General features: G+C 37.2%; 1 protein-coding gene across 4 annotated transcripts in view; it reads left to right on the top strand.

The window, feature by feature from the left end:
* The window catches only part of LOC133582456 (solute carrier family 12 member 7-like), a 121,791-nt gene that overhangs the window by 32,005 nt on the left and 69,786 nt on the right, over positions 1 to 20,000 (top strand). For 3 of the 4 annotated variants that reach the window (XM_061936543.2, XM_061936542.2, XM_061936540.2), the window contains exons 4-8: positions 163 to 515; positions 693 to 843; positions 7,718 to 7,803; positions 10,090 to 10,215; positions 19,070 to 19,216. In XM_061936543.2, coding sequence (XP_061792527.1) covers positions 702 to 843; positions 7,718 to 7,803; positions 10,090 to 10,215; positions 19,070 to 19,216 — 501 coding nt within the window. In that variant the 5' untranslated portion in view covers positions 163 to 515; positions 693 to 701. Of the gene's footprint in view, positions 1 to 162; positions 594 to 692; positions 844 to 7,717; positions 7,804 to 10,089; positions 10,216 to 19,069; positions 19,217 to 20,000 lie in introns of all 4 variants that reach the window. The other variant, XM_061936541.2, reaches the window with a different exon arrangement.

Here is a 20,000-nt window from a genome sequence, read left to right as displayed (position 1 = left end):
GAGCGGAAGTGGTGACACGTTGTGGTGGAGCGGAGTTTTTAAAAGAAAGGAAATAAAGTGGTCCTCGTTTAAAACTGGAGCCTCCGTGTTTTGTACTTTTACACAGTATAGGCGACATGTATAAACCCTCGTTTACATTTGTTTTTTTGATTTGCGTTTCAGAATTGGAAGGAGAATGACCGGAAGGGACACGCCCCGTGTTGACGCAGGCAGGCCAGATCTGTGGTCTAACGCGTTCAGTCACGGTTGCATGTGGAGAAATATGAAAACCTTCCATTTCATTGCTTCTTCCTGTTGTTTTTGTCTGTTTGTGCTTGGAAAAAAATATACTTTGATTCCCTTTTCCCTGCTGCCAAAGCGCGCGCTTTCACTCCACCATGAAGTCTAACACCTCGGCGGTACCCACAATGCACTGCGGCAGAGGTAAACACCCACTGTGTTGACTAGTGACAAAGCCGAGGCGGACGCGGCCAGCCTGCGGACAGAAGACGAGTCTTCCGCCTCACTTCGTCCATGTGAGTTGTTGTTGTTGTCGGGGAACTGGGAAGACACTTTTGTGGATTCTTTCTCCAACTTTTGCCACTCCGAGCAAGGTGGGCGGGGGAGGAAGGACAAGGGCGTAAGAAGAAGGAAATAAGACTGCAGTGTGGGTCATGGAGGAGTGAACTTTGGATCTCTTCTGCCGTCCTCAGGCGACCAAGATGCCCACCAACTTCACCGTGGTGCCGGTGCAAGACGCCGAGGGCGGCGCGGCGGCGGCGACGGGAAGCGGCAAACCCGCCAGCCTCGACCAGGTGTTCGTGGACGGGGACAAAGACGACAACTCGGACGGATCCCAGTCAGGTGGGAGGTAGAGGGCAGGTGATCTCGCAAGGCATTGTGGGACTTCCACCCCCGCCATTTCTCACGCCTTTGTTTACATGGGAACTATTATTTACCATTAATCTATACACTATTATTCCATTAATATATACACTATTATTCCATTAATATATACACTATTATTTACCATTGATATATAGACTATTATTCTATTAATATATACACTTTTATTCTATTCATATATACACTATTATTATATTAATATATACACTATTATTCCATTAATATATACACTATTATTCTATTAACATATACACTATTATTCCATTAATATATACACTATTATTCACCATTAATATATACACTATTATTCCATTAATATATACACTATTATTCCATTAATATATACACTATTATTTACCATTAATATATACACTATTATTCCATTAATATTTACACTATTATTTACCATTAATAAATACACTATTATTCCATTAATATATACACTATTATTCCATTAAAGGCCTACTGAAACCCACTACTACCGACCACGCTGTCTGATAGTTTATATATCAATGATGAAATGTTAACATTGCAACACATGCCAATACGGCCGGGTTAGCTTACTAAAGTGCAATTTTAAATTTTGCGCGACATATCCTGCTGAAAACGTCTCGGTATGATGACGTCAGCGCGTGACGTCACGGATTGTAGAGGACATTTTGGGACAGCATGGTGGCCAGCTTTTAAGTCGTCTGTTGTCATCGCCAAATTCCACAGTATTCTGGACATCTGTGTTGGTGAATCTTTTGCAATTGGTTCAATGAACAATGGAGACAGCAAAGAAGAAAGCTGTAGGTGGGAAGCGGTGTATTGCGGCCGGCTGCGGCAACAACACAAACACAGCCGGTGTTTCATTGTTTACATTCCCGGAAGATGACAGTCAAGCTTTACCATTGGCCTGTGGAGAACTGGGACAACAGAGACTCTTACTAGGAGGACTTTGAGTTGGATGCGCAGACGCGGTACCGTGAGTACGCTTCCAAACATTTGATCGCTTGCCCGTACGTGCGTGCCGCTATGTGCATGTCACGTACGTAACTTTGGGGAAATATATGTGCTGTATGAACTTTGGGGAGGTGAACGGTACTTTGGGCTGTGGGATTGAGTGTGTTGTACAGGTGTTTGAGTTGTATTGGCGGGTTATATGGACGGGAGGGGGGAGGTGTTTGTTATGCGGGATTAATTTGTGGCATATTAAATATAAGCCTGGTTGTGTTGTGGCTAATAGAGTATATATATGTCTTGTGTTTATTTACTGTTTTAGTCATTCCCAGCTGAATATCAGGTGCCACCCGCCTCTCACAGCATCTTCCCTATCTGAATCGCTCCCACTGCCCTCTAGTCCTTCACTCTCACTTTCCTCATCCACGAATCTTTCATCCTCGCTCAAATTAATGGGGAAATCGTCGCTTTCTCGGTCCGAATCACTCTCGCTGCTGGTGGCCATGATTGTAAACAATGTGCAGATGTGAGGAGCTCCACAACCTGTGACGTCACGCTACTCGTCTGCTACTTCCGGTACAGGCAAGGCTTTTTTATCAGCGACCAAAAGTTGCAAACTTTATCGTCGATGTTCTCTACTAAATCCTTTCAGCAAAAATATGGCAATATCGCAAAATGATCAAGTATGACACATAGAATGGACCTGCTATCCCCGTTTGAATAAGAAAATCGCATTTCAGTAGGCCTTTAATATATACACTATTATTCCATTAATATATACACTATTATTCTATTATCCGGACTACAGCAGGGGTTGTTAAACTCTTTGACCTCAGGGCCCAACTACAGAGGTGCCCACGCAAATGTTAACACTTGGTTTAATCATATGCAATAATTGTGTGAATGTTTGGAACATTCACACATCTGCTTTTCGACACCAAAATTCATCTATTTATTCAACTCATTATTATTCCTCTCCAGATTTTGGCGCGCTCTGCCTTCCACATTTTTCACCCGATTCAAGTCGTTCCAACTTCAAACTGTTCAGCCTATTCGGGAATCGCGGACTTTCCCTTGAAAAATTCCCAGATTTCCCAGAATTCCAGGTTTTCCGGGACATTTTTCCCATTTAAAATGAATTGACCATTTTTCAAACTTCTGCCATTCTCGCATTTTCAACCTATTCAAACCATTCCACCATTCTGGAAATTTTAAATTTCTCCTATTTCAAGTTCAAAACAATTCCAGGATTTCCCAGAATTCCAGGTTTTCTGGGACATGTTTCCCATTCAGAATGAATTGGCCATTTTTCAAACTTCAACATTTTTCAACCTATTCAAACCATTCCACCTTCAACACATTCCACCTTCCTGGAAATTTTAAACTTCTCTTTTTCCAAGTTCAAAAAAATTCCAGGATTTCCCAGAATTCCAGGTTTTCCGGGACATTGTTCCCATTCAAAATGAATTGGCCATTTTTCAAACTTCTACCATTCTGACATTTTTCAACCTATTCAAACCATTCCACCTTCAACACATTCCACTATTCTGGAAATGTTAAACGTTTCCTATTCCAAGTTCAAAAAAATTCCAGGATTTCCCAGAATTCCAGGTTTTCCTGGACATGTTTCCCAATCAGAATGAATTGGCCATTTTTCAACCTATTCAAACCATTCCACCTTCAACACGTTCCACCATCCTGGAAATGTTAAACTTCTCCTTTTCTAAGTTCAAAAAAATTCCAGGATTTCCCAGAATTCCATGTTTTCCGGGACATTTTTCCCATTCAGAATGAATTGGCCATTTTTCAAACTTCTACCATTCTTACATTTTTCAACCTATTCAAACCATTCCACCTTCAACACATTCCACCATCCTGGAAATTTTAAACTTCTCCTTTTCCAAGTTCAAAAAAATTATAGGATTTCCCAGAATTCCAGGTTTTCCGGGACATTGTTCCCATTCAAAACGAATTAGCCATTTTTCAAACTTCTACCATTCTCACATTTTTCAACCTATTCAAACCATTCCACCTTCAACATATTCCACCATTCTGGAAATTTTAAACTTATCCTTTTACAAGTTCCAAAAAATTCCAAGATTTCCCAGAATTCCAGGTTTTCCGGGACATTTTTCCCATTCAGAATGAATTGGCCATTTTTCAAACTTCTGCCATTCTCACATTTTTCAACCTATTCAAACCATTCCACCATTCTGGAAATGTAAAACTTCCCTTTCCAAGTTTAAAAAAATTCCAGGATTTTCCAGAATTCCTGCTTTTCCAAAGCCCTATTTCCACCCTTTTTTCTGGCGACGACTCCTCCCACATTTTTCAACGCATTTCAACCGTTCCACCGTCAAAACATTCCTCTTAATCAGGACAAAAAACAAAGTTGTTTTTTGAACTGGAAAAATTCCCGGTTCTCCCGAAATTCCAGGAATTCCGTAATACCATTTCTCAATTCAACATGTTACTACTTCAACATTTCTCCACCGATTTGAAAAATTCCAACACCAACCATTTCAACTCATTCTGACCATTCAAGCTTTTTTTGACCATTTTCAGATAAATTCCCGCTTTTCCCGAAATTACCAATTTTTCTGAAATTCCCATTGAAATGAATGGGACATTCTTCAAAGTTCCACAACTTCCACATTTTTCATCTGATTCAAACTGTTCCAACTTCAAAATATTCAGCCTGTTCTGGAATTGTGTGCTCTACTTCAACAATTCTAAAAAAAAAATCCCGGATTTCCCATAATTCCTTTTTTTTTTTTTTTTTTTGCATTTTCCCCATTCAAAATGAATTAGCCATTTTTCAAACGTCCACAATTCCCACATTCTTCAACCTATTCAAACCATTCCACCTTCAACACATTCCACCATTTTGGAAATTTAAACTACCCTTTTTCCAAGTAAAAAAAAAAATCCAGATTTTTCCGAAATTCCCTAATACCATTTACTACTTCAACATTTCTTGCCTGATTTAAACAATTCCAACACCAACCAATTCAGCTCATTCAGGACATTCATGCTCCTAATCATTTTTTAAAAATCCTGCTTTTCCCAAAATTCCCAAATTTCCAGGAAGTTCCCATTGAAATGAATGGGACATTTTTCCAAGTTGCACAATTCCCACATTTTTCAACCTATTCAAAGCATATATCTAAAAAAAGGCTTTTTTAAAAAAAATAAGGGTTTTTAAGAGAATATTTTGAAAGTTGCCCTCATGACCTTGTGGTAAACACCTGGCACAAGAAAAGGAGAGCACGGAGGAACTCGCACACAAAACGCTGACTGGACAAAACGCCACATGCATCAACAATAACATTCTACCGGCATTTTCCATCTTTCCACCAGTGTCATGTTTCAGGGTGTCACCATCTTTATACTTAGGGCCTCATCTACTGAGATCCAAATCTAAAAAACTATAAAATTGTATATTATTGATAACTGCTGCAGACCGCCATGTTAAAATGAGGAGTTTGCCTGTGTTACCATGGAGACACTCATTTACTGTGATGGTATGCTCTTTGTCATGGCACAAGTACAGCAAAATGGCATTTGTCCACCACAAGATGAGACAAACAAACATTGTACAGGGAACAGAACAGGAACGCTGATGATGGGTCGCCCCGTAGAAGGTGGGGGGAATAAGTAGACGCTGGGGGGGATGAGTAAACTTGTTTTTTAAAAAGTGGATTTCAGACTGGGCTCCTATCAATGTTCCCTCTAAGGTGCGCGCCTGTGCAATTGCGCACTGCTCAAGCGTCCTCTGCGCACGGCAAATCTATGCCACGCACAAAATCAATTAAAAAAATAAGCGCATAACAATTTTCGACACGACAGAGAAAACAGTTTTCGTCATCATTGTTCAAATATTGTAACGTCTGTCGAGACGCTTTGAGGACATGAATTCCATCCATCACTTTACTGAGCAAAACTCTTTATTGTCGGCCATAAACACATCACCAAAACATTAGTAAAAAAAAGTATACCTAGCAAAAGTGGTAATTTTCTGCAGTACAAACCAGACCAAAAGCAACTTTGTTGTATCAACAGCAGCCGCTCGCTCTTTCTCACTTGCGCCAACACATGCACATATGGCACTTAGCCAGTGATGCGTTTACAGCCACACAAAAAGTCGGACAACTCCAACACCACACATAAAGTGTCATTCCAGGTCATTACTCTATGATTTACCAATCAAATGTGTGCTTATTCTAGTGTCATTAATCAGGAATCTTAATTTATAAATATTAATCATGAAATGCTTTTAGTATATTAAATAAATACTAATAAAAATATATTTTTTACAAACAGGAAGTTGCAGGAATGTACACATGATCCCCTGCTTACATCTCATTGTGCAACATGTGAATGTTTTAATGGGAACTAAATGCAATGTCTGAAAGGGGTACAAATTATTTCCAAAGCAGGACCTCCACCCAGACAAACAATACAAGTACACAGTTCTTGAAAAACAATATTTTTTGTTCTTGTCATTGTAAGTGGGCCTAAACACTTATATTAGAAAATAACCTCATGGAAATGACTCCTGTCATTTGATTATAATAATAAGAGAATGTTGTCTGTCTATCTGTGTTGGCCCTGCGATGAGGTGGGGACTTGTCCAGGGTGTACCCCGCCTTCCGCCCGAATGCAGCTGAGATAGGCTCCAGCACCCCCCGCGACCCCGAAAGGGACAAGGGGTAGAAAATGGATGGATGGATGGAAATTGAACTTGTTATTTAGTCAGGTTTGGGCCAGGTGTGCTGCTGGTGTAGCCACAATGTGCACGTGTGATGTTGCTCACATGGGCTCCACTCAATGCTCAGGGACTTTTTGCCTTTGCTCACACACATGAACAGTTAGAGGGAACCTTGGCTCCTATTGAAGGGAGTCCCGGTCTGGAGTGAGAACAAAAACTCAATCTCCCACCTGGGCCAGTCTGTTATGGTCTGGAACACGCAGCAGGCCTCTACAACTTTTTCTGGACAGTTTGGAAGCAGTCCTGCACCGGGATTTGGGCACCGAATTTAGTCATTTTAGCATTAGCGATTTTAACACCTCTGAATTTGGCAATGAGAACTACAACTAAGATGAATGTCACAATCAAACAGCTGGTGCGTAATAAGCACAACACTTACAGTACAGACACTTTGTAGGGCGCAACATAAACCATTCAGCTTCCTGGGAAAAGCGACTTCCTAGTTAGACAACGTACCATAGGTAGCCTATACCAATGATTCTCAAACTGTTCTTCCGCATCAGAAACGGAGTGTGCTAACTACCGAGCAAAAAGCCTGGGATATCAAGCCAATAGCCAGTACTTTGTTTGGGGTTGTCAGGGAGTGATCTTTACCAACGTGCACATGGCCCAGCCACACTGCATGGCCTCCGTCACACGTTAAGCTTGATGCTAATTTACATCGGATTTGCCATAGACAGGCTACTATTAGCATTAGCGATTTTACATGGCAATTTTTAACACCTCCAAATTTAGCAATGAATACCACAACTAAGATAAATGGTACAATCAAACAGCTGGTGTGGCCTAAGCACAATACTTACAGTCCAAACACTTTGTAGGGCGCAACATAAACCATTCAGCTTCCTGGAAAAAGCGACTTTGTAGTTAGACAACGTACCATAGATAGCCTATACCAATTTTCCCTAGCATTCCCTTTTTAGCATGCTGACTGTAGCATGCTAAAAGTTAACAAGTGTTGCTTACCAATTGAATATGACGCTAGGGTAAGGGTTACAAAGGTAGCATGCTAATGTTTGCATGCAAGCAAGCTAACATTTTTAGTTAAGAAGCTAACAAGAAGTTTGAAAGGTAAAGTGCAGCTGTGTGACACAAAGGTTGTGCCTGTGAACCCCGCAGGAGACGACATCCAGAAGGAGTCTCGTCCATTCATCCTGGACAGCGACGTGGAAGTGTACAATGGCAAGAACATGGCCCTGTTCGAGGTAAGACCGCCATCTTAACATGCTAACAGTTAGCACGTGTTTAATTAACAACTTTTATGACTCTGGGGTGTACAATGGCAAAATTGGAACAAAAAAAAAATAGCTAGCATTTTAGCATGCTAACACAATAGCAATACCAGATCCTTATGTACTAATATTGATTCTCAAATTAAAATATCAGTACTTTCGTTAAAAAAGTATAAAAAATGTAACTCAACTTGTTGGAACATGTTCAGTATTTTGTCAATAATGACAAATAAGGAAGCAACACCACAAAAAGTTAAAATCCGTTTTTAATAATGACAAATAAGGAAACAGCACCACACAAAGTTAAAATCCAATTTGAATAATGACAAATAAGGAAGAAACCCCACACAAAAGTTAAAATCCAATTTGAATAATGACAAATAAGGGAGCAACACCACACACAAGTTAAAATCAGCTTAGAATAATGACAAAAAAGGAAGCAACACCACACAAAAGTTAAAATCAGCTTTGAATATTGACAAATATGAAAGCAGCCCCGCACAAAAGTTAAAATCCAATTTGAATAATGACAAATAATGGAGCAACACCACACACAAGTTAAAATCAGCTTAGAATAATGACAAATAAGGAAGAAACACCACACAAAAGTTAAAATCCGCTTTGAATATTGACAAATAAGGAAGCAACCCCGCACAAAAGTTAAAATCCAATTTGAATAATGACAAATAAAGGAGCAACACCACACACAAGTTAAAATCAACTTAGAATAATGACAAATAAGGAAGCAAAACCACACAAAAGTTAAAATCAGCTTTGAATAATGACAAATAAGGAAGCAATCCCACACAAAATATAAAATCGGCTTTGAATAATGACAAATAAGGAAGCAACACCTCAAAAAGGTAAAATCCAATTTGAATAATGACAAATAAGGAAGCAACCCCACACAAAAGATACAATCCGCTTTGAATAATTACAAATAAGGAAGCAACACCACATAAAGTTAAAATCCAATTTGAATAATGACAAATAAGGAAGCAACACCACAAAAAGTTAAAAACCGTAACTCAACTTGTTGGAACATGTTCAGTATTTTCAAGTTAACATGCTCATGTCATGGAATTGTGAATTAATTTTTATTCTAATAGTAGTTCTTATTAATACATGTATTTCATTGCTTTTATTATTTGACTTATTTTTGGTTAGAAACACCATTTCCTGTGTGTTGCGCTCAGTTTATTTCTGTTGTATTAGCTTGGCCATATTTAACATTGATATACATTTACAAAAAAAATCATTCTTGTCCTCAAAATTCTACACACAATACCCCATAAAGACAATGTGAGAGGTTTAAAAAATAAATGAAAAAAAGGAACATATTTATTAAAACTGAAAGAAGTGAAAAAATCACATGTACCGGTACCTACAGTGCATCTGGAAAGTATTCACCTCACTTCACTTTTTCCACATTTTGTTATTTTACAGCCTTATTCCAAGATGCAATACATTAATTGTTGTCCTCAAAATTCTACACACAATACCCTATAATGACAATGTGAAAAGGTTTTTTTTTTTTTTTTTAAAGATATATTTATTAAAACTGATAAAGTAAAAGTACCTATAGTGCATCCGGAAAGTATTCACATCACTTCACTTTTTCCACATTTTGTTATTTTGCAGCTTTATTTCAAAATGGGATAAAATCATGTTTGTCCTTAAAATTCTACACACAATACCCCATAATGACGATGTGACGTGTTTTTTTTGTGTGAAAATGTATTAATAATAAAAAACAAAAAAAATCACAAGTACCGGTACATACAGTGCATCTGGAAAGTATTCACAGCACTTCACTTTTTCCACATTTTGTTATTTTACAGCCTTATTCCTAAATGGAATATATTCATTGTTGTCCTCAAAATTCTACACACAATACCCAATAATGTGGATGTGAAAAGGTTTAAAAAACAAAACAAAAAGGAAAATGTATTAAAACTGTAGTAGCTTGTCCATATTTAACATTGATATACTTTATAATAAATACATAACTGCATTGTGTGAGAGAAGTTATTTGCATTATGCAACTTTTTAATATTTTAGCAGACACATTAGGTATATTTGCACAAAGTATCAGATCGGTATGGCCGATACCAGCCTGGATTTTACTCGGTATCGGATCGGAAAGAAAATCAGTGGTATCGCACGTCACTCATTTCTGCTTCTCTCTCCTACTTTTCAGGTTGAAATGTGTTTTGGTGAATAGTTTTTAATATCCTCTTCTTCTCCGTGTCTGTGAAGGAAGAAATGGACAGCACTCCGATGGTATCGTCGCTTCTCAACAAGCTGGCCAACTACACCAACCTGACCCAAGGTGTCCGAGAACACGAGGAGGCCGAAGATGGCTTCAGAAGGATCGCTGTCACGGTATGGACTTTTATTCTGAAAATCTCCATTCACACTAACAAGATATAGTGGGGATGTCCTCACTGTAGTCTCGAGAAAGGCGGTCCATAAACGCATATTAGCATGCCAACAGGTAGCATATGTCACGTACCAAGTTATAAGGAGGTGTACAGCGGAATAAAATTTCAAATCTGCTTGGAATAATGACAAATAAGGAAGCAACACCACAAAAAAGTTAACATCTGCTTTGAATCATGACAAATAAGGGAGCAACACCACACACAGTTAAAATCAGCTTAGAATAATGACAAATAAGGAAGCAATACCACAAAAAAGTTAAAATCCAATTTGAATAATGACAAATAAAGGAGCAACACCACACACCAGTTAAAATCAGCTTAGAGTAATGACAAATAAGGAAGCAACACCACACACAAGTTAAAATCAGCTTAGAATATTGACAAATAAGGAAGCAACCCCACACAAAAGATAAAATCCGCTTTGAATAATGACAAATAAGGAAGCAATACCACAAAAAGTTAAAATCAGTTTTGAATAATGACAAATAAGGAAGCAACACCTCAAAAAGTTAAAATCCAATTTGAATAATGACAAATAAGGAAGCAACACCACAAAAAGTTAAAAACCATTTTGAATAATGACAAATAAGGAAACAGCACCACACAAAGTTAAAATCCAATTTGAATAATGACAAATAAATAAGCAACCCCACACAAAAGTTAAAATCCAATTTGAATAATGACAAATAAAGAAGCAAGACCACACACAAGTTAAAATCAGCTTAGAGTAATGACAAATAAGGAAGCAACACCACACACAAGTTAAAATCAGCTTAGAATATTGACAAATAAGGAAGCAACCACACACAAAAGATAAAATCCGCTTTGAATAATGACAAATAAGAAAGCAACACCTCAAAAAGATAAAATCTGCTTTGAATAATGGCAAATAAGGAAGCAATACCACAAAAAGTTAAAATCAGTTTTGAATAATGACAAATAAGGAAGCAACACCTCAAAAAGTTAAAATCCAATTTAAATAATGACAAATAAAGAAGCAACTCCACATAAAAGTTAAAATCCAATTTGAATAATGACAAATAAGGAAGCAACACCACACAAAAATTAAAATCAGCTTTGAATAAAGACAAATAAAGAAGCAACACCACAAAAAGTTAAAATTAGTTTTGAATAATGACAAATAAGGAAACACCACACAAATTCAAAATCCAATTTGAATAATGACAAATAAAGGAGCAACACCACACATAAGTTAAAATCAGCTTAGAATAATGACAAATAAGGAAGCAACACCACACACAAGTTAAAATCCGCTTTGAATAATGACAAATAAGGAAGCAACACCACACAAAAGTTAAAATCCTCTCTCAATAATGACAAATAAGGAAGCAACCCCACACAAAAGTTAAAATCCGCTTTGAATAATGACAAATAGGGAAGCAACCCCACACAAAAGTTAAAATCTGCTTTGAATAATGACAAATAAGGAAGCAATACCACAAAAAGTTAAAATCAGTTTTGAATAATGACAAATAAGGAAGCAACCCCACACAAAAGTTAAAATTCGCTTTGAATTTATAACAAATAAAGAAGCAACACCACACAGAAGTTAAAATCCGTATTGAATAATGACAAATAAGGAAGCAACACCGCACAAAAGTTTAAAATCAGCTTTGAATAATGACAAATAAGGAAGCAACACCACACAAAAGTTAAAGTCAGCTTTGAATAATGACAAATAATGAAGCAACACCGCACAAAAGTTAAAATCAGCTTTGAATAATGACAAATAAGGAAGCAACACCACACAAAACTTCAAATCCGCTTTGAATAATGACAAATATAAAGCTAATCAAAATGCAGGTTTTCACATCTTTATCTCCACAAATGACACATAGTACTGATAAGAGTACCTATAAATGCTGGCATCAATAAGGATATAAAATCCTAATGATATACATCCCTACACACACATAAGTACAACAAGTGCAAGAGATGTTGTATGAATGCAAGTGGAAAGTTTTGGAAGTAGTTTGTGTAGTGTTCAACACTTAAGAGGTCAAATCAACTCCATAATAAGCCTTTGAAAAGTCTCACTTTGCATCACATTTCAATAAACAGCCTCAGAGTGTCTGGGTGAAAGAGGGTGAAATATTGAAATGCAGCTTTGTCAAGGAGCGTTGGTGACGTCTTGCTAAGCCCCGCCTCCCAGCAGATACAGTAGATGTCTTCTTTCTTTGAGAGTCCTAAGACCTTGTGCATAAAGACTTGTCGGAAGTCAAGCCGGCCACAAGACGGGAGATGTGGGAGATTTGGTCCCTGCAGCATGTGGACAGACGACTGAAGACCATGGACATTGTTGTTAGGACTCACAACATGGTATGTACACTTTTCACTTGTGGGAAAGATAGGGATGTTGTGGGTGTGCTGGAGCTGACCCCACCAGGCACTTACAGCGTACTATTTACTCACAATCACACCTCCGAGTAGGGTTGTATATCGTTATCAATACCAATACCGATACCCCTTATCGATACCAGTATTTATCGGTACTCTTAACGATACTATATGTAATAGGTTAGCTTTATTTATTTCATTGTTGTTACTTCCTTATTTGTGATTATTCCAAGCTGATATGGCAAACCAAAACATCTGATCTCGATTAATATTTTTAATTGTAATTTTCTAACGGTGGGTGTATTTATTTTATATATTAAAAAAAATTTTTTTTTCAAAGAATTCTGTGTGTGTTTAAGTACTTTTTAACACATCCAACCCAAATACATCTACCATGAAAATACTGCCTTTCACGATAGTCATCTTTAGTAGTCACGTCCTGTTTTACAGAACTAATATTTGGTGGCAACCACAATATTAGCAACACCTCATCACATTTGTAGACATAATATTAATAATAATAGCGCTTTGATTATGTAGTTGATAAAAAAGCACGATATAAATGTAATCCATTATTATTATTATCTCCCAATTTTATTATATTACAAACGTTGTTTAGAGTGATCAATGAAGGCCTTTGGAGCAGGAATGGACGGTTTTACTTCCAGTTCAAGGCACTAAAGCAGGTACAAGTACATTTTCAACCCCCAACACCTGCAGTGATCAAACTGGTCCAAAAGGTGGCGCCAAAGCAGCACAAACAATAACACACCTTTTCAGTGTCTCTGCTTGAAAACTGTTGAACACAAAACATTTTGGCCGTTAGCAAAGAAAAATCCATAAAATTAGCCGCAGGGTTGAAAGCGTAGGAAAAAAGTGCAGGTGTCTCTGGAACATTCATTATGCAGTATTGTATATAATGGTTGAACGTTCCATTTTGAAAACCCAACACTTTTATGGCTACATTTCACTGAAAGAAGACTTTGTTCTCCAGTTTTGCGGCAAGTGTTGCAACATTTCTAGCCCACCACTGCAAAATAAATACAATTAGAATGCAGATTTAAAAATAGATTTATTAAAGTGACTCCAGCAAAAAGAGATATTTTTAAGTGATAAATAATAACGTCACCAAAGACCGTCAAATCTTCCAAAATGGATCAAAGACAAGAAAAGTGGCCGACAGCCATGTTAAAGCAGCAGTAGGAATTTGTGGGGAAACAAATATAAAGAAGATAGCAGCAAGTAAAACTGAATTTTAAGTTTGGAAAGTGCGGTTATACTTCCAGTTCAAGGCATTAAAGCTCAGCTTGTTAAAAAACACACAAAAAAACATGCATAAAAATGTGTTATTGTTCATTTTAAAATACTCCACAGATGTATGAATTTGAATTTGCAGAGGGAGAGACTTCCATAGTATTTGGTCTGGTTTGTTTGTTTGTTCTTCGTAGTCTAGAGTAGTGTTGTCCCGATACCAATAGTTTGGTACCAAAATGTATTTCAATACTTTTTGATACTTTTCTAATTAAAGGGCACCGCAAAAAGTCGTCTTTATTTGAACAAAAAATGTTAGTGTACATGAAACATATGTTTATTATTGTAATTTAGTCCTTAAATAAAATAGTGAACATACGAGACAACTTGTCTTTTAGTAGTAAGTAAACAAACAAAGACTCCTAATTAGTCTGCTGACGTATGCAGTAACATATTGAGTCATTTATACACCTATTATTTTGTACACATTATGAGGGACAAACTGTAAAAAAATATTATTAATCTACTTGTTCATTTACTGTTAATATCTGCTTATTTTCTGTTTTAACATTTTCAATTTTTTTTTCAAGGTAGCAAACCTTTAGAATAAGGTCAAGTTTGTCTCGCTACCAGAGGTGGGTAGTAACACGCTACATTTACTCCGTTACATCTACGTGAGTAACTTTTGGGATAAATTGTACTTCTAAGAGTAGTTTTAATGCAACTTACTTTTACTTTTACTTGAGTATATTTATAGAGAAGAAACGCTACTTTTACTCCGCTACTTTTACTCCGCTACTTTTATCTACATTCAGCTCGCTACTCGCTACTAATTTTTATCGATCTGTTAATGCACGCTTTGTTTGTTTTGGTCTGTCAGACAGACCTTCAAAGTGCCTGCGTTACTGGTGACGTTTCACTCCGTTCCACCAATAAAATGCAGTCACTAGTGACGTTTGACTCCGTTCCACCAATCAGATGCAGTCACTGGTGACGTTGGACCAATCAAACAGACCCAGGCGGTCACATGACCTGACTTAAACAAGTTGAAAAACTTATTGGGGTGTTACCATTTAGTGGTCAATTGTACGGAATATGTACTGTACTGTGCAATCTACTAATACAAGTTTCAATCAATCAATCAAAAATGTGAAGGAAAAAAGACACTTTTTTATTTCAAACGTACATCCCGTCACAAGCCTAAAGACTGACTGCACAGTTCCTGTCTTCACAATAAAAGTGCCGCTCCATCGCGCCTGGGCTTTCAAAATAAGAGTCTCCGAAAGCCAGCGCAAACAAGCTAGCAAGCTACGGAATTTGCCGCCAATGTATTTCTTGTAAAGTGTGTGAAAACGAATATGGAAGCTGGACAAATAAGATACCAAAAACCAACCACTTTCATGTGGTATTAGACAGAAAGGAGGAACTTTTTTTTTCCTGCATTTGAAAACGTGGACGTTAAGCACTGCTGTCTGATTACAATCAATGCAAGTCATCAGAATCAGGTAATACACCAACTTATATTCTTGTCAACATGAAAGAAAGGAATCTATATGTGTTAAACATGCATGTATATTCATTAAAACACCTTTAACATGTAAACAAAAACGGCAAAATAAATAAATATAAATGATATACTGTATATATCAATGTATGTGTATATATGTATATATATATATATATATATATATATATATATATGATATGTGTGTGTATGTTACTCATCAGTTACTCAGTACTTGAGTAGTTTTTTCACAACATACTTTTTACTTTTACTCAAGTAAATATTTGGGTGACTACTCATTACTTTTACTTGAGTAATAAATCTCTAAAGTAACAGTACTCTTACTTGAGTACAATTTCTGGCTACTCTACCCACCTCTGCTCGCTACTGTATTGGAAATTTTCTAATAAAGTAGTCAAGCAAAATTGTCTTTCTTGGATTTACTTGAGAAGTTCGAGCATCTCAAAAGGCACAGGTCACAATCACGTAAGGAGTACGCAATAAGAGGTTGTGTTGTCCTGATACCAATATTTTGGTACCGGTACCAAAATGTATTTTGATATTTTTTTGGTACTTTTTGAAATAAAGGGGACCACAAAAAATGTCATTATTGTCTTTATTTGAACAAAAAGTCTTAGGGTACATGAAACATATGTTTATTATTGTCATTTAGTCCTTAAATAAAATGTTGAACATACTAGACAACTTGTCTTTTAGTAGTAAGTAAACAAACAAAGACTCCTAATTAGTCTGCTGACGTATGCAGTAACATATTGTGTCATTTATACACCTATTATTTTGTACACATTATGAGGGACAAACTGTAAAAATGGATTATTAATCCACGTGTTCATTTACTGTTATGTGCTTATTTTCTGTTTTAACATGTTCTATCTACACTTCTGTTAAAATGTAATAATCACTTATTTTTCTCCTCTTTGATACTTGACATTAGTTTTGGATGATACGACACATTTAGGTATGGATCCGATACCAAGTAGTTACAGGATCATACAATAAAATATAATACCTAATAAACCAATAGTAATATGGTTAAGAATTACTGATGTAAAGGGTAGGTGTCGCGTTGTTTTCTGTTTTAACATGTTCTATCTACACTTCTGTTAAAATGTAATAATCACGTATTCTTCTCTTCTTTGATACTTTACATTAGTTTTGGATGATACCACACATTTAGGTATGGATCCGATACCAAGTAGTTACAGGATCATACATTGGTCATATTCAAAGTCCTCATGTGTCCAGGGACGTATTTACTGACTTTATAAACATAATATGAATTTTAAATAAAAGGGATAAAAATATCGATGTAATCATAGTAGTATCGACTTGATACGCTCCTGTACTTGGTATCATTACAGTGGATGTCAGGTGTAGATCCACCTATGGCGTTTGTTTACATTGTGACGCGGGTGAGCTACGGTGTGTAGTGAAGCATGTTTAGCTATTCCTCGTCCTCCAGTGATAATGCTACTTGTAAGAAACTTACTTTATTTGTCGCCATGGAGTGAGGATTAGTGATTTAGAAGTAGCTAAAACACTGCGGATGGACGTTAGCCGCGAGCTAGCTAGCCATGTCTTAAAGCAGCTCTTCCTGAGGGTGTTTCAGTGTTATAACTTCACCTTTATCTTTACTTTTTACACCAAAATGCGTCCATTCTCTCTTTTCTGTCTACACTCTGTGTCTGCTTGTAAGTACTCTGTGTGTGTGCTCCTCTGCTGGTAAAACCAGCAATGTCACCACTACTAATACCGGTATAGCGTACAACCCTAATAAGAGCTAATCTCTCCTTCACTCTTTAAAGTGACGAAAAACTCACTAATTGTATAATCATAATCTCGTGAATGATGTGACTTTATATTGAATTTGTTGTCTAGTGGGAGCAATCTTCCCGTAGGCTAATTTAGTGTCAGATAATCCTGTTACATGTTAAAACAGAGCTGTTTTGTGGGGGGGGCAAGCATCAATTTAATTGATTTCAATTCATTGAAGTGGGAGACGATGATTTGAGACAAAAGTGTTTTGAGTTAAAATGGTCATACTGTGACTTTTAACTACATTTAGTAGACTTCCTTGTGGTCTACATAACATGTCATGGTGCTCCTCTGCATGGATGATGTTTTACAGACCATCTTCAAGACACTTTTATAAACCAGTTGTTGTCAGAGGCACATGCAGCTGTCATCACCACGGCTATAAACGTCACACCTGGGGCAAATTCCAAAGGCTGGTTTGGAGGAAGAATGAAAGAAGGCCAGATTGTTTAATACATATCTCCGCAATGCCTCCATGGTTTGATAACGCATTTTCAGGACTTATGCAGATCTGAAACACACAAAAACAGGTACCAATATTCAGTGATGGGCAGTAGCAAGCTACATGTAGCTCAGCTACGTAGCTTAACTACATTCTCAAGTAGCTTGGCAATACTTTAAAAAAAAAGAAAAAAAAATATTGAGAAAATACAAAGACCTGGATGAATGAGAACATTCATGATGATTGGTTGGTGTTCCTATGATGAGTCCCAATTGGCTAAGGTTAGGGCCAAACGTTACGGACTGGCCAATCAGAGACAAGATAAGGCGGTTCATTGAAGCTAGTAAGCAAAATCATAACAGTCATAACAGGTAGTCCGAGACAGAGGCACGCTTCAAGCTGACCACTCAAAAAAAAACAACATAGTTGTCAGAGGAATTTTCTCCCGCAGATTAGATTTTTCCTTTAATGACAAAGATGACGTGCAGGAAACCCACAATATTTTTAATGTATATACCATTTTCTGCTGTACACATTTACTTAAGAAAAGAGAGGTGTTGGATACTTCTCCTGTGTCCTTATTTGTACTTGACTTTATTAAATGTTTGGCTAGAATTGTATTTAACGAAACCGGTTTTCCTTTAAGTAATAACAAAAATGCACTATTTGTAGGTGTAAACAAATCAAATAGTTTCCCCCAAGAATCAAATCGAATCGTGTGGTGCCCAAAGATTCAAAGCCCTAGTAAACATATAAAATTAACTAAAAAAAAGCTGGCATAAAATGTTAGCATGCTAGCATGTGACCAGATAAGAGAAAATACAAAAATACACTATTTGTAGATGTAAACAGATCGAATCGTTACTCCCAGGAATCGAACCGAATCGTGGGGTGCCCAAAGATTCACAGCCCTAGTAAACATATAAAATTAACTAAAAAAACTAGCATAAAATGTTAGCATGCTAGCACGTGACCAGATAAGAGAAAATACAAACATGCACTACCAATCAAATCGTTACGCCCAAGAATCGAATCGAATCGTGTGGTGCCCAAAGATTCACAGCCCTAAAAACGTAGTATGTTATACCTTTTTGGGGGCTGGTTCGGGCAACGCTTAGCACCGGCACCAATTCTAAAGTGGCGATTTGTCAGCAGTATGGTATAATATGTCAGCAGTATGGTATAATATGTCAGCAGTATGGTATAATATGTCAGTAGTATGGTATAATATAATATGGCAGTAGTATGGTATAATATAATATGTCAGCAGTATGTTATAATATGACCACGATACTCAACCTTATGTGATTCAAAACTGAAAGTTGACTCAAAGCGTTGGACAAGGTCAGACGACTTCACAGCTGCCAGTGGTCTCCAACCCATGGTTTGGTCTCTCTTCCCCAGGTGCCCCCCATGGGAACCTTTATCGGAGTCTACCTGCCCTGCATGCAGAACATCCTGGGCGTCATCCTCTTCCTGCGTCTCACCTGGATCGTGGGCACGGCGGGCATCCTGGGCTCCTTTGCCATCGTGTCCATGTGCTGCATCTGCGTGAGTAACTCACCACGGCCCGGCTCCAAATGTCTGACCTTTGTGAGAAGATGACTTGGATTCATAAGTACGTCACGAGCCCCGGGGGCCCAGACACAGGAGCCAGTGTTTACTCAGCGCTCATGTGACGCTAACTATCTGCACTGCGCATCCACACTCTGCTCTTAGGCTTCAACACATGATCAAATATGCATGTTGTCAATAACTCTACTTATTATGTGCATGTAAACACTCTAGTTATTACATGCATGTAAACACTAGATTCAAGATTGTTTATTGTCATATGCACACTTAGACAGTTTGCCGTACAATGAAAATCTTACTTTGCTAGTCCACCCTTCAACAAGTCATAGTTATTACGTGCATGTAAACACTAGTTATTACGTGCATGTAAACACTAGTTATTACATGCATGTAAACACTAGTTATTACGTGCATGTAAACACTAGTTATTACATGCATGTAAACACTAGTTATTACATGCATGTAAACACTAGTTATTACATGCATGTAAACACTATTTATTACGTGCATGTAAACACTAATTATTACGTGCATGTAAACACTAGTTATTACATGCATGTAATAAATAGTGTTTACATGCATGTAATAACTAGTGTTTACATGCATGTAAACACTAGTTATTACGTGCATGTAATAACTAGAGTGTTTACATGCATGTAAACACTAGTTATTACATGCATGTAAACACTCTATTTATTACATGCATGTAAACATTAGTTATTACATGCATGTAAACACTAGTTATTACATGCATGTAAAC

This window comes from Nerophis lumbriciformis, linkage group LG03 (genome assembly GCF_033978685.3).
Source record: "Nerophis lumbriciformis linkage group LG03, RoL_Nlum_v2.1, whole genome shotgun sequence".
In the NCBI taxonomy this organism is placed as follows: domain Eukaryota; kingdom Metazoa; phylum Chordata; class Actinopteri; order Syngnathiformes; family Syngnathidae; genus Nerophis; species Nerophis lumbriciformis.
The sequence above is the reverse complement of the archived record's forward strand: the minus strand, read 5'-3'. Positions and strand labels throughout refer to the sequence as shown.